The sequence below is a fragment of the Trachinotus anak genome, unplaced genomic scaffold (genome assembly GCF_046630095.1).
Source record: "Trachinotus anak isolate AG129_WGS33_773 ecotype Australia unplaced genomic scaffold, CSIRO_AGI_Tana_v1 ptg000023l, whole genome shotgun sequence".
NCBI classification, from domain to species: Eukaryota; Metazoa; Chordata; class Actinopteri; order Carangiformes; family Carangidae; genus Trachinotus; species Trachinotus anak.
Window position 1 is genome coordinate 7,717,341 of NW_027273874.1, and position 26,418 is coordinate 7,743,758.

Below are 26,418 nucleotides of genomic sequence, written 5' to 3' on the forward strand. Positions count from 1 at the left end.
AGTGTCGTCTTCCTCTGTCTGTTCCTGATCTGTTTCACTCTCTTCTGTGTCAAATCAGCGACATGTTAACAAACACAAGATTCATTCATTCACCAGAACACACTTTAAATAAATAATAACAACACGAGAGGAGGCTCTGATCCTCTCTTCTGATTGGCTGACTGCTTTCTGATTGATCCCATAGAAATATAACAGATTTCAGGTGAACACTCAGAGAAACCAAATCCTGCAAGGTTGGATGGTGGGTCCAGGTGGGCGGGGCTGAGAGCGGTGACTGCTTTGTTGTGACATCACAAAGTTCCAGAAGTCCTGACGGCTGGTTTTAAGGCTCAGTTTCTGAATACAGGCTGTGTGCATTTCTCTGTGGACTGAGGCTTTGATACTTTCACAGTATTAATATAGAACCTAGACCTGCTTTATAATCACAAACACATGGACATCTACCTTTAGACTGTGTGGAGCTTTGAGAAAAGCTCAGTTCATTCATGCATTTTACATATTGTAGCTTTAACTGTCTGAAAAGCCTCTGTGTTTTTTCACAGGTGACATATTAAAAACAAAGCATTTACACACACACACACACACACACACACACACACACACACACACACACACTCACTCACTCACTTTCCGTCCACTCCATCTCTGCTGTGTTTGCTTCTCTGAATTATTGAAAAGACAGAAAACAAAAAGCAAAGAGAAAAGAAAGGAGAGAGAGAGAGCGAGCGTGCAGTCCGTCCTCCAGACTCTCCTGTTTCTATTTTTCTTTCTCTTCCTTTTCTTCTGCTGACCTGGAAAATGGCCTGATAGAGTTACTCCTCCTCTATTCTCTCTTTTTTTTTTATTTCCTCCTGTTCTTCTTCTTCTTCGTCTTCCTCCTTTTATTTCATTCAGTGATTTTTGTAGCGAGTTGGTTTTCTTTGTCCGACCTTATTTCCTTTGTAACAGACACTCACGTCAGCCTGGGAACCTGCGGCGGACAATAGAGGAACGAGTGTTCGAACGAAAGAGAAAATAAAGCGAGGCAGGACAGAGAGAAAGGGATATTTAGGACGAGGGGAAAAGAGAGGAAAAAGATATTTTGGTGTTTGATGAGTGAAAGTCGATCGCTCGGGTTTGTCCTGCTCACGGTGACAGTCACATCTGGTTTTTTTTTGTTTTTTGTTTTTTTTATAGAAATGAGAAAAACACAGATGGGAGCGAGGGATGAAAGAGGAGAAAGAGAGGAACAGACTCAGAAACTCTATCATTATTTTTGTCAGTGAGGAAGAAAGTAGACAGAGTTTTTATTTAATACTTTATTTATATGAATGTACAGGTAACTTTTTATTCACCGTGAACAGATTTCATCAACATTTAAAGAGAAGAGACACTTTGAATCAACCAAATCTCATCAAGTGTCTCATTTCACAGTAAAAAATTGATTCAAACAATAGTTTTCTTTTTGGTTTCATCACACGAAAAACAAAAAAAAATTGAAAAACACTATAAAGTAAGAGATGAGATATTTTACTGCAACAGAGGAAGAAACTGAGAACGAGACAGTTACAGAGCTGCAGGAACCATTTATACAAACACTGATTTTTAAATGCAAGTCATTTTATAATAATTGAATTCTTGGAAAGACTTGAATCCTTTTATTCAGCATTTATAAACTGTATATAACATCTAATAGTTTAGTGTGTGAGCAGATATAAGGAGATTTTAAAGTGTTTATTAATGTACAGAATGTAATTATAAGAGAGCAGACAGACGTGATGATGGTCAGTCTGAATGATCACATGACCAAGTGTGAGGATTGTTTTAAAACAAACGAGAAAAAATGTGAACTTTTCCTTTAATATTTTGCAAAACTGGAAAAATAAAAGAGAAGAATTCAACTAAAGAGGCAGAAACCTGTGACCAGACAACCTGGAAATAATCCACCTGGAATAACAAGGTCACTGTTCTTTAACCGTCTTAATCACAGTCAAAGTTTAAATTTTACAACCAGTAGATCAGAATGAGAAGACGAGACACTGGGCCAAAGACACAGAGACATAAATACGGAACAAACTGAAGTTTTTTTTGCCTGATGTAATTTTTCACAGAGACTTTAAAACCTGTAGCAGGAGCCTTGTTGTGCGACAGCAACATGTCTGACTCAACAGCTGCAGCAGTGATGCAGCAGTGATGCAGCAGCGATGCAGGGATCCTCATACGCTCCACTCAAACAGAAACAGGAAGTTCAGCAGAGACCAAAACCTGAAGCAGCACCACGAGGCCAACGTGTATTTTAACAGGTTAACTGACTAATCGATCGAAAGGAAATGAATCTGCAGCTATTGATGAATGGATTCGGTCATTTTTCAGCCTGTTGGTTCCAGCTCCTCAAAGATCTGTGGCTGATCAGAACCAGCTTTTCACAGACGTCACCTGGGCTCAGGGAAACTTGATTTTGTCAAATGATTAACTGATAACAGTCGTTAGTTTCATCAATAACTGAGAGAAGAGAGAGAGAGACAGAGAGAGAGAAAGAGAGAGAGGAAGACAAAAGAGAGAGAGGGGAAGAAAAGCCAAAAAAAGTGAAAGAGGAGGCAGGGAGAGGAGGAGAGGACAAGGCCAAGGAAAAAATGAGAAGTGTGTGTGTGTGTGTGTGTGAGAGAGAGAGAGAGAGTGTGTGTGTGTGTGTGTGTGTGTGTGTGAGTGAGTGAGAAAGAGAGAGAGAACATCTGCCCATCTGTTTATACTTCTTTTCTTCCCCGGTGTAAATGGCAGAGGGGATGAGGCCCAGCTGTCATCCACACACACACACACACACACACACACACACACACACACACACAGCGCACAGGGAATTCAGTAGGCAATAATAGAGAGAGACGGTTGCTAATTCAAACTAATGGAGGGAGATGAAGATGGATGAGAGAGGGAACAGGGGAGCGGAGAGCGAGAGATGTGGAGGGTGAGAGAGGCAGCGTTACACAGGGATTGAGAGGAGAGAGAGAGAGAGCAGAGGAATGAAGGAGTGAAGAGAGAAAGTAAGTGTTTCACAAAAACCTGAAGGTAACAAACATCTTTAATAATCACGACCGCGACGATGATGATGCTGTAATAAAGTTGAATTAACTGACACGCTATAATACATTTATTAATAATAAACAAATATTTAAATTAAACCCACATAATGAAATACATCTCATTGAATGAAGCTCTGTGTCTGTGATGACGCTGTCTAAACGTGTTCCTTAAATGACGCGTTTTCTCTATGAGGTCTGGTCGGTGTGACATTCAGAGGTGTTTCTAATATTCTGCCCACCGTCTTTAACCTCAGTAATAAACGTGTAATAAAATTCAAACACACTTTCTGGCAGAGCTGTTGTATTGAGTTGTGTTACAGCTTTTTTTCCACCGTCCTGCAGCAGCTCTCCCAGGTTTCCTGTGTGTTCACTGTGACGCAGCAGTGACCACAGGCTCACTCCTGCATGTGCATCCACAAGGACGTCAGATTTTGCAACATATGCACGTGTGACGGCGTCTGTCTCATTGTCACGTGTTGTTTTTTTAACGACCTGCATCTGAAGCTAATTACTACAACTGCCCCCTGTGCACAGGCTCTGTGCACAGACGCCTTGTAGCGCTGGTGATGGTTTTGATCCTGTTTGACGTCTCAACATCCGTCTGCCTCTCTGCCCAGGAGGGAGTGAGTGCTCTTGGGATAAGGAGCGTCTCACCAGCCCCCCTGCCGGAGCCCACAGTGGAGGACCAGGAGGAGGGGGGGGCGGAGGAGCACCGGTGGGAGCGGCAGGAGGAGCAGGAGGAGGAGGAGGAGCAGTGGCAGCAGCAGGTGGAGGTGGTGGGAGGGCGCCGGCCATAGGAGCGGTCAATCAACAGCAACTCCAGCAGCAGCAGCTACTGGCTAACAGTGAGTGCACACACACACACACACACACACACAGTGAGGGTGTGTGTGTGTGTGTGTGTGTGTTTAAAGGGGTGGCAATATTTGTTAATGTACGCCATTTAATCTGTTCCCATCTCCTGTATTAACACTCTGTCTGGATTAATCAGCACACACTCTACTAAATGACTCAATTCATCAACACCACACACACACACACACACACACACAGCCACATATAGAGACACGCAGACAAACAGAAACACACCCATACTCGCTCTTTTTCTTATTGCAGATGTATTTGCACACACACAAACACACACAAACACACACACTGGGCAGCGGGAGGCGACAAACACTCACATTGATTATTCTATCACTTCAGTCGTCACGACAACAGCAATCAGTGTTATTGTTTCATTGGAATGAAAGCAGCCGCTGCAGCTTTTCTTTTTTTCTTTTTGGTGTGTGTGTGTGTGTGTTTTCAACATCTGAGGCGTCTCTTGTTCAGTGTGTACATCTTATGGGAGCTCGCCTTTGAAAAGGAGGGGCTATTGTAGGGTCAGAGGGGTGCTGGGTCAGAGGTCAAAGGTCAAGGTTATGCTTTTTAGGAGGTTGGGGTTAAAGGGTGATTTAAAGTTAATGGAACGTCCTCGCAAACACAGTGAGTGTGTGTGTGTGTGTGTGTGTGTCCTGTGTATGTGCAAGAGAGAGGAGGAGGGGAAAGAAAGAAAGAAAAGTGAGAGAGGGATGAAAGAAAAGATGAGGACAGAGAAACAAAACGGGGAAAAAAATGATGGACGGAAAAGGGAAACAAGAAAAATAAGCGATACGGTAACAGAAAGAGAGAGAGAGGAATGAAAAGAGGAAAGGAGAGAAAATATAAAAAAACAAAGAAGGAATGAGAAATGAAAAGAAAGGGAGGATATGGAAGTAAAAGCAGAAGAGAGCAACAGAAAGTGATAATAAAAGACAGAAGAAAGTCAAACACAATGAGGCAAAACAAAAGGAAACAGAAAAAAGATGTAGACGTGTCTTTGACCTCCTTCCTCTCTCGCCTCATCACCCTTTAACTCTTTGACCTCCATATTTCCTCCTCCTCTGCTTTGTCAACTTTTATTAGTGAAACATTTGACACTGAGATGACACCCCCCACCCCCACCCCAAGGTTAAGTTCAACACAAGTTCACAGACACGATACCATTCACTCTCTCTGTCTCTCTTTCTCTCTCTCTCTGATTTCACAGTTTATCAAGTAACAAATGTGAAAATGATAAAACAGAGAGAGAAGAGATGAGATTAGCTTTGGTTCTGCTGCAGGATGAAGTCTGAAGGTGGAAACCTGCCAAAACAATTCAACAGTCTGAATATATTAAACAGACGTGAGTCTGCACAGTCCGGATGTCAACGAACCTCTCGATGACGCGAAAACATGTGAATCAGTGAAGTGTCGCCATCTTAATAACAACAAAATACATTCGCCAGGAAAAAACAAAGAGAATAAAAATAAATTGGTCACAATAAAAGAGCAAGAACTTCTTCCAAAGAAGTGCAGCTGCGGCGTGTTGCAGAAATGAGCAACATCAAACAAGTGTTATTGCTTCAACACTGGACGGGCTGTTTATCTATTGAAATGACTGGTTACACTTTACGTCTCATATTTATCATGTATAATCAATATATAAACATGTGATAAGTTAATGACAGAGGCAGCAGATGTAAGTGTTTATTAATGTATTAACTTCCCCTGTGGACACGTAAATAATCTCAGACAGGACAAATTTACTCAACATAACATCCAGATGTGAATTTCCAGCCTCCTGTTTTATCTGCAGTTTCATATTGCACATAAAAAAAAGTGTAGAACATCAAAAATTTAAAAAAAACATCTGGATATTACAAAAAATTTTTTACACTTAGCTGAAGCGAGAAGTTCATAAAATACACAGATGTGATGTGAAGTGTGTTACTTTAAATAAATATATATATTACATGCATTTAAAATATTATTCCTATTATAGAAAATAAACTGCAGTATAAATGTATAAATTAATTAATCTGTAAATGTCAGAATAAAATAACAAGAATGAGACGTTCATGGTCATATTTCCCCTCAGTTCATTTCTGTGTCGTTAATTAAAATTGACATTTGCCGTTTGCCGTTACTCTCAGGGTTGGACCTGCCCTTCATGATGATGCCCCACCCTCTGCTGCCCATGGGGTTGCCTCCTGCGTCAGTCGCCATGGCGATGTCACAGATGAACCACCTCAGCACCATCGCCAACATGGCTGCTGCAGCCCAGCAGATACACACTCATGTACACCGAGCACCTGTCATCAAGGTAACGGACTTTAATACACTATAAATGGAAACTGTAGAGGACCCGTAAAGGTTCCCTGAGGAACTCCTCCATGAATAAAGTTCACTGCACTTTTCCATGTTAACTGTTGTAAAATGTATTTTTTTTTATGTGTTTATATTGATCCCTTTGTCCGTCCTCTTCTAGATATGATGTTATTCTACACAGATATTTAAGGTTTTAACTAAATAACTCACCCAGATGCAGCAGATTAAACCAGGAGCAGGTTGAATCTCTAAATGTTGAGGAGAATTAATTCACTGATGACTTTTTGTCTTTGGGTTTCAAATCGTTGCTCGGATGAAACAAAGCATTTGAAGATGTCGTTTTGGGTTTTCTGATGTTTTGTGTCAACCTCCTAACATTTTCACTGTATGGATCCAAAGTCATTTCCCACGTCTGACACACAGGTGATATGTTCAGAGTGTTGGTCGACAAGTTACACTTTGAAAATGAGATTACAAACAGGAAATAGGTGACAATTTGATTTTGTTCATTTATTTTGCTCTTTGGTTATTAAAACAAAACCAAAAAAGTGACGAAACAAAGAAATAAATTAATAACAGCATATATTTATGTACAAATACTGAAAACATATGTATAGACGTACACATAGTATGAAACTGACCACAAGTGCATCAACAGCTTGAGAATTACTCATGTAATTACACCTACTGTGTGTATTTTTTCTGATGCGTTGCTACACCTCTGACATGGTGCTTTCCTGCCTGTAATCACTGCTAACCACAGGTGACCACGGTGAACACCGGCCTCTAATGACTCACTTCAGACCTTAAAGGAATCCCTGTTGAACCTCGACACTTAATTACACCTCACTCATTCATCCTCTGCCTCTCTCTGTCTGCAGGAGAGAGTGTGCGACAGTCCCTCTCTCTCTCCGTCTGTCGACGAGACCAACACTCCTCTGCAGTCGCAGCCCAGCAGCTCGGCCTCCAGCTCGCCCGAACGCCTGGGTACACACACAACAAACCACGTGCACACATGCACAGTAACATATGGTGAAAACGGAAAAACAAAGATATACTGTAGATTAATGCTGTACCAATTAGTCGATGAATGAACTGAGAGAAAGATCGTTAACTACTTTCTGTTGTCTGTGATAATAAAGTAAATATCTTTAGATGGATGTTCAAAGACTGTGAAACTGTGACGAGCAGTTTCACAGTTTTCTGATATTTTATAGACCAAACCACTAATAAGTTTATTTAGAAAATAATAATAATAATAATGAAAATAATCATTAGTTGCAGCTCTAATATCAATGCACTTACTGTATAATGTTACTTCTCTGCTACTCAAGTACTTCACTACAATGCACTGTACTGTAATTTAAAGCTACTAGAGTAGAGTTTGGCCTGTTGTAGATCGGGCACTGACAGGGTAGTGGGACGTAGGGCAGTGGTTCTCAAAGTGGGGTCCTGGAACCCCCAGGGGTCCTTGAAGGGTCTTCAGCAAAATAATAATAATTTATTTTTACTATAATTCCATCCATAAGTAAGACAATGACAGTGCAATTATTTTGGTTTCAAACGCAGCAAAACTCTTATCAGACGGAGATCCTGGGACACAAAGTTCAGGGTTTAAGGCAAAAGAGTTAGAGAACCAAAATTCAACGTCAGGTGTAACGCCAACATTAATCTGACGTAGAGCACTGACGACAGCTGACGTCGTTTGTTTTAAGTTGTGTCGTTAAGTAACAGAAATCCAACGTCCTCCAAACGTCTCTTGACTTTTAAAACACCAACACAAGTCGTGAGTAAAACCCAGCGTCTGCTAAAATTCATGATGTCAGTTAACCAATGTCAGAGCTGATTTTCATGTCCAACCAAAGTTAATGTCTAAAAAAAAAAAAAAAAAAAAAAAGGTCTATTTTTAGGTAAATATACAGTGAGGTCCAAAAAGTCTGAGACTCCCTCAACAGAACATGTTAAATGTTCATATGTACAGAAGAACACACACGTGCACAGACTTCAGTACAAACACTGTGCACAAAACCATAGCTACGATTCCCACAGACACACATGCATCAGTACGTGCACACACACACTCACACACACACACACACACACAAACTCACTTAGCTTTTTCTTCCAACAGGATTGGTGTCAGCTGATGCAGATGTTGCGTTGACCAACCCTGGTGCACCCAACAAGAAAATAACAAAGGACAAAGGTTGGACCACACACACACACACACACACACACACACACACACACACACACACACACATATTTATATAAGTGAGGATATTCCATTACCCACCTTAATCTAAACCCTCACCCATTTTCTTCTGACAACTGACAAATTGTCCTCACTTAGGAAGGCTTTCCTCATCTACTGTATCCACACACACACACACACACACACAAAGACACTGTGACTGAAAACACACACATGCAGCAGACAAATGTGCGGTCACACTCACACACACACAAACAGAGAAACAGAAGCGTCAGGATGTTCTGCTGCTCCTATTGATCACCTGTCTCTGAGCCATCAATCAGAGGGATAAAGGAGGGGGAGAGATAGATGGGGGGGGCGAGGGAGGCTAAGTGAAGGAGGCCTGGCTAAAAGGGGTCAAGAGGTCACGCACTAAAAGCATGCGGGGCCTCTCTTCCCTCCATCACGCTCTCTTCTCCCCTCTCTGTATTTTCCATTCTTATAACACATTGTTTTCATCTCGTTCTTTACTCTCCCTCCATCCCTCCCTCCCTCCACCCCTCCCTCATTTCCACTCCATTCATACTCCTGAAGCGCCGCTGCAGACATCAGCAGGAGCGGCAGAGGGAAGGCTTCCTTTAAAATCAATAACAGATTTAAAAAAAAAAAAAAAAATCAGTTTGAGCATCTTCAAGAATCTCGGGCTGTGTGTGTGAGTCAGTGTTTCTGTTGTGATGCTTCATCCTGACCTGTATCACTGACACACAGGAGGGAAGATGATTCATTCACAGTGCAGGTGAAATCTATTCCAAATGACTCCTACTATTATTATTATTATTATTATTATTATCATTATTATTATTAATAATAAATTAGCTTCCAGACCAACAAAGTAAAATCTTCTATCGCTGGATCTTCTCTGACAGATGCAGGTAATGTAAATAGTGTAAAGTGACAGTTGTGGTTGTTTGACCTGGGGTTGTGTTAGTTTTCTGAAGTCAGTGTTTTACCTGCAGTAGATTCAGGTTGGTGCTTCCCCAGTTTGGAGAAGCTACAGCAGCAGCAGCATCACACAAAGTGCCCACTGAAAAAAGTCAGTATCAGTTTAGGTGCACGTTTTATTTTGAATATTTTCGCTGCTTCATCTCGTCAAACAGCCTTTTCATTTGGAACTACATTTTGTGAACCATTGAACAACTGTGTACGACGCGCACTGTTTTACACCGCTGACTATCCCTTTAATAACCTGCGTCAGCATCAGTGCTGCCGCCTGTCGACCTGGTTGTAGCCGTGACGCGGTTAAAGTCGATGTCTGGACGTCTGCAGTGGATAATGTGGACGAGCTCCCAAACTGACAGAAGGATGTGTGAACCAATCAGGACACAGATCTTTGACTTGTGTTTCCTGTGGACGGAAGTTAAGAGACGAAAGCAAAAAATTAAATGTGCGAGCCCTGTGAGGTCATTAAGGACCTGGAATCAGTGTCCAGCTGAGTCCAGAGTTGAGTATTTGTCCTCTGTCTTCTTAAACAAAGGGATATTTGTCTCTATAATTGTCCAGTCAAAACTTGAAGATACCAAGATCTCATAGTGGATATTAAACATACGTTTATTACCAGAGAAGTTTTAAAAGCCTCTTAGACACATAAAGTGTTGACTGCTCTTCTCGGGGGAAAACAACAGACAGCAGAGTGTCTCCGTGGCCTCGCTCCATCTGGACGTTATATTACAGCAATTACTGCAGCAGAATTACATAAGAACTTCAGCTTTAATTAAACTGTCTGTGATTAAAAAACGACCATTTTGTCTCTTTTAAATTAGCAGACAGGCTTTAGGCTGTGGTGCATGTTGTGTTTATTTCCTGTTTGCGCTGACATCACTGATGTTGTGTTTGGATTGTGTTTGGTGGAGGTGGAGTTCATCAAATGTCCAGTTTTTAGTTACTGTGATGACATTTCATTCAGAGATTCTTTTTTTTTTTTTAAACTATATCTGGTCAGAAACTTTACTTTACCTTTAAAAGTTTCCCTCTCTGCTCCCTTTTCAAAATAAAAGCACCTGATTGAGCAGCTACAACGAAACATTGATCCAACACTAAAAGCTGTGTTCACCATCCGTTTTTACTCTTTACTCCTCCCTCCCTTCATTTCTGTAATCCTCAAGTCTCCCCGTCCTCCTCCTCCTCTTTTTTTTTCCTTTTATAATCCTTTTAAATGCTCCCTCTCTCCGACCTCCCGCTTCTTCATATTCCTCTCCTCTTCCATGTTCCTTTTTTTTCTTATGTCCTCTCTTTCCACCAAGTCATCCTCAACCTTTTGTCCTTTACTGTGCTCACCTGTCATCCCTCTTTACTCCTCTTTCCTTCATCTGTAAATGTTTTTTTTTTTCCTTTTTGTGCCATTTCATCGCCAAAATGAAATGAAATGTACTGAAAGTTTTGTCAACAGGTACGTGTATAGAGAAGGAGAGAGGGAGGACAGTGGAGGGATGGAAAATTTAAAAAATGATGACTCATGGTGGAAAGAAAATATAATAAATTAACCGTTTGAGGCATTTTAAAAAAGAAAGAAAAAGTTATTTAGGAAAAATTAACGAAAGAAAGGAAAAAACTGAGATGACATTAGGAAACTGGGAAAAAGAATGAAGAAGAGATTGAAAAAGAAAAAGGAGGAAGTATGAAAGAGTTTGGAGGAGAATGAAAATGAGTGGGAAAAAAGATGAGTGAAGGGATGAAGAGGAGGGAAAAACAAGAACTGAAGTGGAGAAAAAGTGATGAAGAAAGATATGAGAGAGAAAGAAGAAATGTAGAGTGGAGGGATGTATGGATGAAGTGGCAGATAGGGGATAGAGAGAGAGTGTGTGTGTGTGTGTGTGTGTGTGTGTGTGTGTGTGTGTGTGAGTCAGAGTGCATCTTAATCAGCGTTAATTTCACAGCAGAGTTAACCCAGTTGTCAGTGTGTTAGGCATTAAGGGCTGAGCAGACACTGTGACGCACTCGCAATGCACACACACACACACACACACACACACACACACACACACACACACACACACACACACACACACAAATCAAGGATGTCTTTAATCCTTGCCAATTAGTACCCCACATGATTGTCTGAATACTAACGACTCCTGTGTGTGTGTGTGTGTGTGTGTGTGTGTGTTTTATAATTGATTTCTCTGATGCTGCCTCGTTGCCTTTTATACCTTAGTAAACATCAACATTTCATAAACTTCACACGAAGCACGTGACGACGAGTCACTGATGGAAACTTTCCATCCGTTTATCTCCTGGTGACAGTTTTAAAGCGCTGGATTATTTTTCACACGGAACAGAAGTACACACATAGATTTCAGGAAATTTTCACACTGACCAAACTACAAAAAACCTGCAAGCAAACAGTGAAGCTTCAGCCTGGAGAACGTTAGCTTAGCTGAACATAAAGACTAGATGCAGAAGAAATTTACTGCTCCAGATAAAACCACAACTTGTCACTTTTACAGATTAAATGAACAATATATAACATGGTCATTAGCCTGATTTTATTACATTTGAGCTTGGTTAGCCGTTTCCCTGTGCTTCCAGTCTTTATGCTAAGCTAAGCTAACCTTTAATGCACTTCAATACCTGCAGCTTTTTTTTTTTTTTTCAAATTTTGTAAATTTAAAAAAGTTCCAAAAACTCACACTAGGAAACATTAAAAAAAAAAATTAAGACATTATCAATATTGAAACCAACTTATGACACTAAAACAATAAAGGTTATTTTCAAATGAAATAAGACAATAATTTATGTTTATTTTATAATAATAGAAAATAAAATTCAAAAGATAAGTTAATATGTAACAAGAAGTTCCTTCTTAAAACTGAATAATTTGGTTTAATTAATGAGACACTGAGCAATTTTTTATTTATTTATTTATTTTTTGGGTGGTTTGACAGCAGTGTATTGTCGTAAATTAAAAAAGAAAAAGAATAAATAAATAAACTGGACCAGACTTGAAAATAAAAATGAATTAAACCAACATAAGGAAAAATCAAATCTTCTAATCTTTTCTTCATTATTCGTCACAGAAGAGACTTCGCTGGGACAAGCCCTGCCCCCCGGCTTCCCTGCTCCATTCCTATTCGCTGACGGTCTGTCGTCAGTGGAGACCCTGCTCACCAACATACAGGTGTGATCCTGTTTTTATTGTTTGTGTTTCTAAAATCTGTTGTGTTTTGTGGAAAAGTTTCGGAGATGATTCAAGGGGCATCAGAGGTTATTATATTATCATGAAGGGTATTTAAATGGTGCAATAATATATCACAAGACACTGGTGATTATGGTGCGATTAACTCTTGTATTTACACAATAAAATACTGTAAAACATAACAAGTAAATGTATTTAACTTATTGCCAAATGTCAGAGCTGATTTTTTTTAAAGGTTATTTTTCTATAACTCGGCTTCTACCAAACCTCTGCCCTCAGGGCCTGCTGAAGGTGGCGGTGGAGAACGCCCGGGCGCAGGACAAACAGATCCAGGCGGAGAAGAGGGAGCTGAAGATGGAGCTCTACAGAGAAAGAGAGATGAGGGAGAGTCTGGAGCGACAGCTCACCTCCGAACTGCAGAGCAGAGGTTTGACAACACGACTCTGGTCCACGAGACGTTCATATACTACAAACATTGAGTAGCAAACATGTCTTGTACTGCAGGGAAGTCGCAGGTGGTCAGGGTTGATGCTGGATGGACAGAGCACAGGGTTTTAATATCAGAGACCAGTGTTTCCATCCTGAGTCGCTCTGGTTAAGGTCAGGGAAGAATCGTGGTTTTGGTTACATGTTGTCCTGTCCTGGTGATTTAAGACACTTTTTCAATACTTCAACAACAAAACAGTCTTTCCTAACTTAAACCAAGTGCTGTGAGACTCTAATACAACCATAACAAATGTTAACTATGGTTTAGTTCCGACAAATATTGCAAGAATTGTAGGGAAAACCAATGAAATGCTTTGTCGGTGCTCATTCAAAAAGATACATTGACAGATACAAACTGTGTCCTTGTTTTCTTGATGTAGTCCTAATAGGCTACAGGATAAAATCAGCGCTCTACGAAAGTGTGGCCGCCGTAGACCACAAAGGCCGAACCGAATTGAGATGGTCTGGTTTAGGGAGGATTTTTGCTTTGCATCTCCAGCTGTTCCCGCCCTTACTGTTGCATTGCAAAGCATGGCTCCTGTCACCTAGCAACCCCCAAAAACTAAGGCAGTGGTTTTAGCAGTTGTACCGTTAGCTGCTGAACTGAGCTGAAACCCACTACTAGTATTCAGAAGTGTAATCCTTGGGCTCTGTATCGGTGGTGTTTGCTTTCGTGACCGACGTGCTATGAATCATGGGATAGGCTGGGCCACAAAGGATCCACCTGGAGCCTTTGTTGCCCAGGGAAAGAGGAACCAGTTGGGGCCAAGTCCCGCCGCTGTGATGCAATCGAGTTCTTGATCGCTTGAAGCTGATTGGTAGAGTGTGCTCACCCAAAAAGTGAATGGCAACAATTCACCACAGCAACATCTGAGTTGACAGATGGGTGAAATCTTCCTCATCGTCTTCCTCCAGCCTCCATCCAGAAGCGTCTGAAGAAGGAGAAGAAGGCCAAGAGGAAGCTGCAGGAGGCGCTGGAGTTCGAGTCCAAGAGGAGGGAGAGAGTGGAGGACGCTCTGAAACACTCGTCCTCGTCCTCCCCCTCTCCTGAGCCGCTGCACGCCGCCAACAACAACACCAACGCCAAGAACGGTATGATGGGATGTTTTGGTTTGTTCAGGGCTTGTTTTTTGTCCGACTCTGTCCTTTTCCCGTCCGTCTTGTGTCAGACAGCTTGAATGTTTTCTTACAGTATTTTTATCGTTCATTTGGTTTTCTTACTTTTTTCTTAAACCTTTACTTGTCTTCCTTCTTTATGTTGGGATTCTTCCTGTAAGTTTTGTAACTTGTTTCTTTTCTTTGCTCCTTGATTACCTGTTTTTTCTACATTTATTTCTCCTCTTTTTCTTTGTTTCTTGGTCTTTTTCTTTCTGTCTGTCTCTGGTTGAAATATTCTGGATATTTTTCTGCCTCTTTGTTTTTTATTGGCTGATATTTGTGTTTCTTTCATGCTTACCTCGACTCGCTCTCTCTCACTTGTATATCTGTCTAAAGCAGCTCAGTTAAGTTGAGTTACAGACTTCTGCTTTTTTTCTGTCCCGTCATCAGCAGCTGTTAAACTGTCTGTGGCATCTCTGCGAAACAAAAATACTAAAAATGACCAGCACAGTTTGTCAATATATAATATGTGTCTGTTCATTTTCAGTTCTGTGGGTGTTTATGGCTTGTTCTTCCTCAGTCTTTCTGTTCATGATGTTTCTGGGGTCTGATTTTGTTTTGTTACTGCTCACACTAATCCTGGATCTTGGATGGCCAGACTGTCATTAAGCTCATGGGAGTCTGGAGGAAAAAAAAAAAAAAAAGCTTGAGACTGGGAATTAAATTTGATTCATTTTTTCTTTTTTTTATGTCAAAGCTTGAGTGGTATTAATATATATTTTGAAAAGTTGGCATTTTCATCAGCTTATACTCATTTCATACATCATTTCTTCCAGTAGTGACCAGTTTTCTTGTGGAAAAAGAACCAAAACATCCACAGAAACTTCTCAAATCTCTCCTTGAACCAGATGCCACATTGAAGTCATGCTGAGGTTACCGTAATTAGGAGTTTCTGACTTGTAAATAGTGTTTACATCTTTAACTTCTGTCGTAACAGCAACTGCGGAATTTGGATTTTCTGAAAGCTCCAATATATCAGACTTGGTACGTCCCCGAAAACCAAACTAACATGAGCGCCTCATTTCAGCCAAAGTCCAGATGTAGTTTTGTCCGTTTACAGTATTTTAAATCCTCACGACCAAAACAGTCATCAGACAAACGTCTGGTGTTGGGCGAACGACGACGCTTTCACTTGCAAACCTGTGAACACCGCTAAATGTCTGTGCTCTTCCATTGGTCCAATAACTTATAAGGATTAAAATTACGTCATATTTCGGTTCAAATATGGATCCTTGGAACGTATTGATGATACAGAGTGATAATTAGTTGATAATCAGAAAATTGTCAACCGTTAAATTCGTTTATCAAACAAAAATGTCAAATATTCACTGGCTTTATTTTCTTTATCTAATTATAAAGATAAATTAAATATATTCAGGTTTGGACTGTTGGTTGGATAAAGTGAGCAATTTTGAAGATTTTTCAGTATTTTCTGACATTTATATATATATTAAAAAATCAATAATTATCAGATTAATGGATAATGAAAACAATGTAAATGTTTTAAAGCCACAGTTCAAACCTACAGGAACGAGTTTTCCCCAAAACAACAAGAATAAAGAGATGAATCAGTCTAAATGTTGTTTCTAATATCAAAACTATTTTCTTTTCCAGACCAGTTAAAATGTTTTGGCGATTAACATCAAGAGGAAAAACAGCCCAACATAAAAAAATGTAACTCTGTGGACAAATGTTGTTGTTTGTGGTTTGGTTTGTCTGCACAGTTACAAGGTGCTTTCTGGCTTTTATTGGCCGACCCACTGAGACTCTGTCTTGTCTTTGTGCTTCATACCAGACGCTGCTGTAGCCGAGGATAAACCTGAACTTAATGGAAACCAGCAAGACAACGGCGCTGTACAAGGTGCCTGAGCGCACACACACACACACGCACAATAAAAAACAACATAAAACACACACAGGCACACAGTCAGATACACACTCATGCATGCAGAGTCATGCTGATACACACACACACACATTAACAGATATGATACTGTACACAAGCATATTAAAAGGCGCACACACACACACACGTGGTGGGCATATGTGTGTGTTGGGGCCCAGGCTGGATTAGTGGAGACATTAAGCAGACACAGAGACACTGTGGCCTCCCTTTGATGTGCACCTTGTAACACACGAGTATATTTTTGTGTGTGTGTGTGTGTGTGTGGAAATATTTCATAGGGCTAATGTCAGTCCGGACATTTGTGTGTCAACATGGCTGCATTTTTATAAGGTTGTGTGTTTGTGTCTGTCCTTGTTTCTTGTGGGTGAGGACGTAAAAGTATAATATATGTGTATATTATTTATATATATATATATATATATATATATATATATATATATATATATATATATATATATATATATATATATATATAATAAAATGTGTGTAGTACTACATATACATATATTATACTTTACCATTTAATATGTATTATATTTAATGCTATATTATGTATAATGCACATATTGCTGAGTTAGGAAGCTCAAGGTGAAAATAGGTTTTTATTTTAGAAATAAATCTTATTTAACTTTTAGTACTCAGAAAAAAACTGGTTCAGTGAACAACCAGGCATCAATTATAACTAAAGCAAAGTCTCTTCCTCACTGTTACTCTCTTCATGAATTGTTGGGCCGGAAGATGTAACTTTAAGGACATATGGGGGACATTTTTCATTATTTTCTGAAATTTATATAAAAAATTAATCAAGAAAATAATCATTAGATTCATCGATAATGAAAACAACCACAACGCAACTGTATTAAAGCAACAGTTCAAACCTACAGGGATGAGTGTTGTTCAAAATATTCATCACTTTATGAGCTGGACGTCTTCGACCACTCACAGACAACAGCGGTAAACTTCCTGATCTCTGCAGCCTCCTCTGCCTCAGCTCGAGCGGCTCTCACCTACGCTCCTCTGGTCGTTGTTCTTTAATACATCACCTTTAACGCAGCACCATGGACGTGGAATAAACTGCAGAAAGAAAAAAAAATGATGTAGAATCAAAGACTGTGGTAAATGAGACATATTTGTTTTTGTTGAGAGGCCAATCAGCCGTGTGGTGAGTCCGTACGGCTGCTATGTTGTAAAAGAGAGATTTCTTATCTCAGTGGGAAATAAAACCAGTAGATGAAGAGTTAAGTCTTCTCTTCATCGAGTAACATCATGAATCAAAGTGAGAACGTGCTCCTCCCTCTTCTTCAGACGAGCTGTGAGACTTTGAGAAGTTCGTTAGGTTCAGGTGAGAGTCTGGGTTAGAGGGGAATGCATTATGCCAATGAGGGTCCTCACAAGTACAGTACGGACCGGTGTGTGTTAGTATGCATGTGTCGTCCTCTCTCCACCAGCTGTGCTCAGTCCTCCCTGACATTGAAAACCTTCACTTGAAACTCTGCGTGTGTATAAATGAATATCTACACACACACACACACACTCCCTATGTGTGTGTGTGTGTGTGTGCGCTCTCTGTACCTGTAGTTGTGCATTTTAGTGTGTGTGTGTGTGTGTGTGTGTGTGTGTTTGATCCACACTCTAGTGAGACAGGGAACTCTAATTAGCTCTCTCTCCTCTTTAGACCCCTTTTAGATCCCCTCTCTTCTGCAAGCCAAGCACTCCCACAAACACACACACACGCACACACACACGCACACAGACCCACCTGATTTCATTAATGTTGATTGGCCCAGTAGGACCCCTTTTCTGCCTTGCTCTCACACACACACTCATCCCTCCTGCCATAAAAGCATTTTGCACCTACGGTGGTTTACTCTTACACACAGACACACAGACACACACACACCTCTCCCCTGCCTCTCTCACCTTCCACACTCTTAATTAACGAGTGAGGCGAAAACTGCTGAATACAAAGAAAGACATCGCATTACAATCAGAAAGGAGAGAGAGAGAGAGAGAGAGAGAGAGAGAGAGAGAGAGAGAGAGAGAGAGAGAGGGTTAAAAAGAAAAGTAAAGTAAAGATCGGGTTCTGTTGTTCAAAGCCAAACAGACTAATTGGTCAAAAAAAAAAAAAAAGGAAGAAAAGGAGAAGGAGCGAAGAGGAGGGTGGTTGAAGGAAGTGATGAAAGGATAGAAAAAGGAAGGAAAAGGTGGAGGAGACAAGTAAAGAGGAGGATAAGGAAATGAATGAAAGGGAGGAGAGAATGTAGAGGGACTGATGGAGTGACAGAAAGAAAAAGGGATTGTTAAAACAAGGGACAGTAGAAGTGAAAAGATGAAGAGGTGGAAAAGAAGGGATGAATAAATGAAGAGAAAAAGGACAGTGTAAGAATGGAAGAGCGAAAGGGAAGATGCAGAGGTCGTGAAAAAGAAGGGATGAATGGGAGAGGAGTGAGAGACCAAAGAAAGAGGGAGGGAGAAAAGGGATGATAAAGGGAGAATAGGAAGAGGAGAAAGAAGAAGGGAAGGACAGAGGTGAAGGAGAGGTAAAAGTTGGAAAGAAGAAAGGAGTGAGAGAGACTAAAAAGAGAAGGATAAAATGATAGAAAAAGAAAGGATGAAAGTAGAGGAGGAAGAACAGGTGGCAGAGAGGAGTCAGGAAAGAAAGGAGGGAGAGAAGAGGAGAGGGAGAACGTGGGAGGAAGAAATGGAAGGAAAGGAAGAGAAGACAGGAGTGAATGGACAGATGAGAGCTAAAGGAGGTGAAAGGGGAGAAAGAAAGGAGGAGGAGAAAAGGAAAAAGAGAAACTAGAAAGAAACATGACGATGATAGGAATGGAGCTGAAGAAAGAGAAGGGACAGAGATGGAGAGGAGATGAGAAAGAAGTGATGAAACAGGAGAGAGGAGTCAAGGATGGTAAGGGGAGGAAAGGAGGGAGGAGATGAAAGGGATGAACAGAAGGGAAGGAGGAAGACGAGGAGAAAAGGAGAACGAAAATATGAGAAGAAAAAGAAAGAGATCATCAAGCTACAGGAGAGGGGAGGGGAGGGGAGGGGGTCATGGAATAGGAGGAGAGGGAGACGAGGGAAAGGAGGACAGGAAGAGGAGGAGGAGGAGGAGGAGGAGGAGGCAGATTCCTGGGGATGGAGTTGAAAAATGTGACCTTGTTCCGAGACCTGGTGACATTTCCTCCACCCAGCTGATAGACTTTTAACAAGGCAGGTCAGTGTCATTTTTAACCAGGACAACACACACACACACACACACACACACACACACACACACAGGGAGGCTGGGGTGTTTGTTATAGTGACAGATAGAGGTGAGAGGAGGAGGGAAACAGGGTTGCCAGGTCCAAATGGTGACAAAAAGGTGAAGGAGGAGATGAAAACAGAAAGATGAGCACAAAGGATAAAATTATTCAATAGACATAAATAAAGGTAATAAAAAAAAAGAATCCCCACTGGTGAAAAAGACAAAAACATCTCAGTCTCACTTTATACTGATTGTATTGTGCATTTACACAGAAAACATGAGATTTAACATCAGATTTAATATATTAAAAAACATCCTCAATATAAAAGCATAAAGTACATGAAGGAATTACAGCTGAAAGCTCCAGGAACGTTGGAGAAAAATGGAAAAACAAAAAATCTAATATGAAATATTTAGGAAAAAAAAGTGCTGAGTGACAAATCATATTATCATTATCTTTTAGTGGACTCATGTTCATCATTTTATCTGTTTGTGTTGTTAACTGCTCAAATTCCTGATATCAAGTAAAACATAATAAAACATAACAGAATTTTTTTTTTTTTGAGGAAGTTTTCTGCCTGTTTGGTCTGATGTGAGTTTGTGACAGCATTTAGCAATAAACAGTATTTTAAACATTGAAATATTTGTTCATTTTTGAAATACACTTTGTAAAGTGTAAATTCTGTAAAGTTCACAGAGTCACAGTTGATTTACATCAGTTGGTGCATGTTAATTGCAGCAGTAACGGCTGGAGGTGTCCTGTGTATTTTATTCTGAAACAGCAGCTGTGAGTCCGACAGGTGTCACTGAGCTGAGTTTACACTTCTCACAGCGATGGATTTGAAAGTTGAGTTGTGGTAATCAGTCAAATAATTAAATTTTTTTCTTTACACGTTCTCTGATTACAGCTTCTCAAATATGAGGAATTGTTGTTTTTCTTAGTTTTACATAAGTTAATTTAATATCTGGACATTTGAAGATGTCATCTTAGACTCTGGGAAACTGGAATTTACTTTACAACTTCCTGACATTGTATTTACTACAAATAAAAATGATCATCAATCAATCAATGTCAGGTGCAGTGGCTGGTTCAAACATTGCATTTGCAACAGTTAGTTGATTAATTTGATCGATTATCTTAGAATCGTCTCAGTCATTTTTTTAACCAAAAATGCCAAAAATGATCTAGTTACAGCTTCTGAAATGTGACTACTTGCTGTTTTTTTTGACTGATATAATTGTAAAGTGAACATTTGGGTTTTGGACAGAACAAGACATTTAAATATGTCAGCCTGGGAAAATGTGATGGGCATTTATTATAATTTTATAGACTGAATGATTAAATTTTTTTGAAAAAGATCATTACTTGCAGCTTTAATTACCAGACAGATGTGTTGTGTGGAAATGAAAGTAGCCTCAGAAATCTGAAGGTCTAACAACACGTGGCAGTGACATAAAATGATATTTAACTGGAGAAAGTTGGAGATTTGAGTTTTAAGGACAGCACTGAGGGGGATCAGCGAGTTACAGGACAGTTTTTAAGCACCAGGCCAAACCTGCTGCCTAAAGGAGAAAAAGAAAGGACAGGAGAGGACAGAGAGAAGAATGGGTCGGGATAAAAATAATATGAGAGTAACAGATAGAGGACAGGAGGGAGCAGAGGGGAGGTGAGGAGGAGGAGTGGATGCATGTAGAATAGAGGGATGAAAGAGGAGGAGAGGAGGGGGTCTGAGTGGATCGTGGAGTGATAAAAATAGGGAAGGGCAGGAGATGAGAGGGATGAAAAGGAGGGAAGGCAGGGAATATGAAGGAGGAAACGAGGGGCGAGCGCAAGATGAAAGAGAAAATTTAAGAAAGTTTTTTTCATTCCAACAGAGAGACCTCGAACCTGTTTCATATCTTAAAAAACAAAGCGTGATGAAAAGAGGACAAAATGAGAGGGTGAGAAGACGACAAAGAGCAAGAAGGGGAGAAGTAAAAAAGTAGTAGAGGGCAAGAGAAAGAGGAGGGCAGGATGGGGAGAGGAGGGGGGGCAGGTTTATGGTTGCTGTTATGCAGAAATGTAAACACTTTGCAGCGTTCGCAGAAAACAATGACACCGCAGGGAGAGGAAGGTGTGTGCGTGTCTGCTTCTGTTGCATGCATGTGTGTGTTCAGTGTGTTTCTGTGCACGTGCTCCTGTGTGGGTGGGTGCAGCTACAGCACTACAGGGAGAGGAAGGAGAACGACGGAGGTGAAATGAGAGAGAGAGAGAGAGAGAGCCGACCCTGGCAAAATTGGAGATATGAGATTTCTATCATAAACGGATGCTGTGTAAAGGGAGAACAAGATGCAACACTGAGTTAAAAAACTACATCCTGCTTTAATTATCATGATGAAAGTATGAAGTTCCTGCACAAATGTAAGCTCAACATTTTTTACTGATTCAAAGCTGCACCAGCTGAGTTTGCAGCTCGGTAGCAACAAGAGCTAACGGCTCAAAACCAGCGATTTGATAGTGAAGTCTTACGTTGAGGATCAGCTGACGGTCTGTAGGTGTTAGTTTGAGGCCTCCGGTTTCATGGTGCTGTGGTAGAAATAAAGCAGTGATAGCAAAGGCGGCAGTAACTGTGCTACAAAGGTGGGGCCAATTAAAATAATGAGCTGCATGATTCGTCTCTGTACCAGCATTTCACACAGCAGTAACATCAAAGATTCAACAGAACTTCACCTGTAAAACATCAGTTCACCAACAGCTCCTGAGGAGAAACACAGGAAATCTGTCCTCTACCAATCAAATCAATCAAATCTCGTGATTTTACAGTAGAGCCTGAACGATTAGTGGATCAACAGAAAATCTAGCTGCAAAAATCTTAAATATATAAATATTATGCTTGTTTCTTTTAGTCTTCTATAAATGTAAACTGAATATTTTCTGGGTTTTGGCCTGTTGGTCAGAAAAAACAAGACAAATAAATATAAATATGACAAATTAGAAAATTGTGATTGGCATTTTTGTCTATTTTTTGTCATTTTACAGACCTAACAATTGAGGTATTGGTTGAGGAAAAAAAAAATTGCCATACGCTTAAAAAAAAATAAAATTAAAGCTGCCACAATCAGTCGATAAATTGGCAACTTTTTTGATGAATAACTGAAGTAAATTTTCAAGCAAATATGCCAAATATTTACTAGTTGCAGGTTCTCGATTGTCAGAATTTGCTGCTTTTCTTGGTCTTACATTATAGTAAACATTGGACTGTTGGTTGGACAAAAAAAAAATGACGTCACCTTGTGTTCTAGGACATTGTGATAGGCGTGTTTTTATAGACCAAACTATAAAATCAATTAATTGAGAAAAAAACAGCAGATTAATCAGTAATGAAAATAATCATTAGTCTAAATGAGATTTAACCACTGAAACAGGATGAAATAGTTTGTTTACTGATTCATTTTTCATCTATTTATTTTTTTACCCAGAATCCCGGCCGTTTCTGAAGACACCCATGATGTTTTAGAGCAAGAAATCCCGCCTCTTCCCACCCCCCTGCACAGAAGAACTCCACCAGCCCGTTTCCACAGCAACCACGGCTTCCACAGCGGCCTGAATCAACACGGCAACAACCTCCCCAGGCGGGATTCTGTCTTTGCTACAGTGCGACCTTTTTCGACGTTGCTAAGAAACGATGAGACTACTAAGAGACACGCCCCTCATTTGGACTTATTTTGGGGTCGTCTCTCTACCTTTTTCTTCTCTTTCTTCGTCTTTTTAGACAAACTTCACTCCATTCATTCCTCTTTTTCTCTCCCTGCATGGGGACTTCTCTCATCCCTCGTTTGTTTGGAAAACTGAAAACTAAAAAAATCATTCCCAAAAAAAAGTCACTACGAGGCAAACGGACTGGACTGATCATGCACTCTCAGATTTGGATGGACGTCACCACAAATCATCTTGGTCGGACATTGTGCGGGAAAATTAACACCGGAGACCAATTTGATTGGACAATTGTGACTTTTTAAATGGTCCCATGACATCATGTGATTGGCGGGACCAAGCAAGTCTGTTCTGATTGGTGCTGACAAGACAAGAATGGTTTCAAGAAAGGACTGAACATTCTTCTTTGTGTTTCTTAAAAAAAGAAAAGTTTCAAACGCCCTCTGGATTTAACGCAACTTCAGGCTGCCTGTCGTCACCCTCTGATTGGACGTAATCAGTTAACTGGAGGCGCTCAGGATGAAGACGGAAAGAGGGGTTTATGAAAGAAAAAAGAAGTGTAAAAATATTTGGAAGGAAAAAAAACAGAGGAAAACAACTTGAGAGGCTATTTCTGTCTCTCATGTTTCATTCATTTTTGTTTTCCGTACAGGGACTGAAAAGAATGCATGGGAAAACTTTCCTTATGTTGTCATTTGGTTTATTTTATCCTCCGTACACTCCTTACTTCCAACTCTTGTTATTAGTTCCCTCTCTTATACCCTCTTTTCTACTTTGTTCCTCTTTCTCTTTTCTGTCTATTTTGTATAAATCAGCTCCTCTTCCTCTTTTATCTTCTTGCTTCTTCTACATCTGTTTCCCTTTATGTTCTCTCTCTTTCTCTAAGGAGGCATTACTCTGAAAATGTTGGATGCAGCTTTTCAATGTATGAAGTATTTTCTATCACCCTTGTGAAATCAGTTTCTCAGATGATGCAAAAGTAAAAAAAAAAACAAACCCTTTTTTATTACAATGGAGTGATTTTTAGACACACTATTATATCCTAAAGGTACGTTGAATTCTCTTCCTCAACATTGGACCTTTTCACCTTTTGACCCCTGTTCCCTGTGACCAGGAAGTAGTAGTCAAGTTTCTGGTGTTCGTCAGATTAAGGAGCACTTCATTTGTCTGGACTGAGTTTTTTTTTTTTTTTTTTTTAAACTACCCCAATGAAACATTTTTCCATAATTACATTTTATTTCTCTTTGGTTGGATTTAAGAAAGTATCCCAGATCGTCAACCTTGACGTGATGAAATGTACCACAGGTGAAGAAAACGAGCGCTCCTCAGTACGTCAAACACCAGAAACTTTTTATTTCCCCAATTTTCTGACCTACTACGAGTGCAGACTGTTGTGTTGCGGTTTTGTTTATTCCACTGCGTGTTTTGTTTATTTGTTGATTACTATTTGAAATGTGTACGGGAGGAAAAAGGGAGGGTGGGTCCAGGGTGGGTGGGGGTTTGGGGTTAAAGGGATATTCTGTGTAGATAGAAACAGCATTCGGCGTTTTCTTGTTTTTGTTTTATTTTTTTCTCCTGATGATCTCTCAAGTCTGTCACTGTTCTCTGGGTTTGAGCTGACTGCAAATATACAGTATTATAATGACTGGTCTCTGGTGGTGTTTTACGCTCACACACACACACACGTTTTCTGCGTTTTTTGTTTGCAAAAACACTAAACAATCCTTGTGAAAAATTAAATAATAAAGAAACACTTAGCAGCAGCTCAGCCAACAAGTGCCGCATTTGAACATTTCTTACTTTGTCGCCATCTGGTGGTATTATCACAAAAAGTGTCGGAAACAGCACTGAACAAAGATACGCCTCAACAAATCTAAAACAAGAGGTTAGGAACTAGGAAACAACTTACTCAAGTTATCTAAATTAGACTGATAACAGATTTAAAAAACAGAATTTTTACATGAGGGATCAGCAACACAGTGATTCTGTTTTATGTTTGGTGTTTTGCGACTCCCATGTTTGTGTTGGATGTAAAGACTGAATAACAAGAGCCAATGTCTACAGCCATGCCGGTATGCCAGTGAGAGTATGTAGGCACAGCATTTAGTTCAAAGTTAAATGCTAACATCAGCATGCTAACAAGGGATATCACTGTCAATTAAACAGAAATTTTAATTTAGTGTAGCGTAAAAATAAAACACTCAGAAAACTGTGAAAATTGACACGTTGACCTGCGATAACTTTTCAGACCAAGCAGGAAACAACAGTGACGGTGTGTAAACAATGTCATATTGGTTTCCTGAGTGAAGCTAACATTAGCACAGATTGAGTGGTTATATGTCAGTTTATTCTGACACAATTAGTTTAACTGTCTAGTATTTATGGTGCCGACTAATGAAGGTAGCAATGCTTAGTCAACTAATCGTGCACCTCCCTAATGCTAACATGCTGATGCTAAGCAGATATAATGTTTACTACGTTCACCATCTTAGTAGTTGTTCATTTCAGATGTGTCTCGTCAGAAATCAAAGTACTGGACATTTTCAAATCTTGACCTTGAATCTATCTGACTGCTGTTTTCAAGCAAAACCACAAATTTTAACCTCATGATGGTTCTAGAGGAAAAGTCAAGGAATTATCAAAATCTGCAGGATTCATTGTCTGGGAGCCACAAATGCAGATGTGGAGATGCAAATGTAGATATGTCTGAATGCATTTCAGAATGTAAACTTTGGGCACTATCTGTACCAAATTTCATGTCAATCCCTCAAATAATCAAGCTATTTTATCAAAAAAACAAAAATGTCACCTCAGATGAAAAGTCCAGGGATCAACATGAATATTTGTACAAAATTTCAAGTTAATCCATTAAGTAGTTGTGGAAATATTTCAGCCTGGACAGAAGTACTGGACCATCTGACAGATTTAAATAACATGGCTCCAAACTCATCAATGAGCCATACAAAGCACAAAATGTGTATTAAATACTCCCCAACAAATACTGTTCTGACTCCTGTTTGACTAACATTTGCTAAAAACTTAAGTGACCAGCTGTTTTAGGAAATTACTGAGCTTTTACCAAAACTGAAACTATATATTTATGAGTTACCGGTACCCTGTTTAGGGCCCGCCCAAAAAAACGCTCCACGCAAAAATTATGAAACACAGTTTAACGGTATAACTGCACAATTCAGTACCACACAAGTTTCACATGTTTCACACATTTTCAGGAATAGTTCTCCAACATATATATTGATTTTATAAAAAAATCTGTGAATTTGCTTTACAGGATCTTTAAAGGACTTACAATA

At 39.9% G+C, this 26,418-nt stretch overlaps 1 protein-coding gene across 1 annotated transcript in view; it reads left to right on the forward strand.

Annotated features, from left to right (window-relative positions):
- Positions 1-24,875, forward strand: part of LOC139606676 (dachshund homolog 2-like) — an 86,694-nt gene extending 61,819 nt beyond the window's left edge. The window contains exons 4-12 of the mRNA XM_071458946.1: positions 3,677-3,904; positions 6,053-6,222; positions 7,109-7,214; positions 8,359-8,433; positions 12,495-12,595; positions 12,893-13,040; positions 14,015-14,191; positions 16,053-16,118; positions 22,873-24,875. Of these exons, the coding sequence (XP_071315047.1) occupies positions 3,677-3,904; positions 6,053-6,222; positions 7,109-7,214; positions 8,359-8,433; positions 12,495-12,595; positions 12,893-13,040; positions 14,015-14,191; positions 16,053-16,118; positions 22,873-22,910 (1,109 nt within the window). The 3' untranslated portion in view covers positions 22,911-24,875. The remainder of the gene's footprint in view (positions 1-3,676; positions 3,905-6,052; positions 6,223-7,108; positions 7,215-8,358; positions 8,434-12,494; positions 12,596-12,892; positions 13,041-14,014; positions 14,192-16,052; positions 16,119-22,872) is intronic.
- Positions 24,876-26,418: the final 1,543 nt, after the last annotated feature.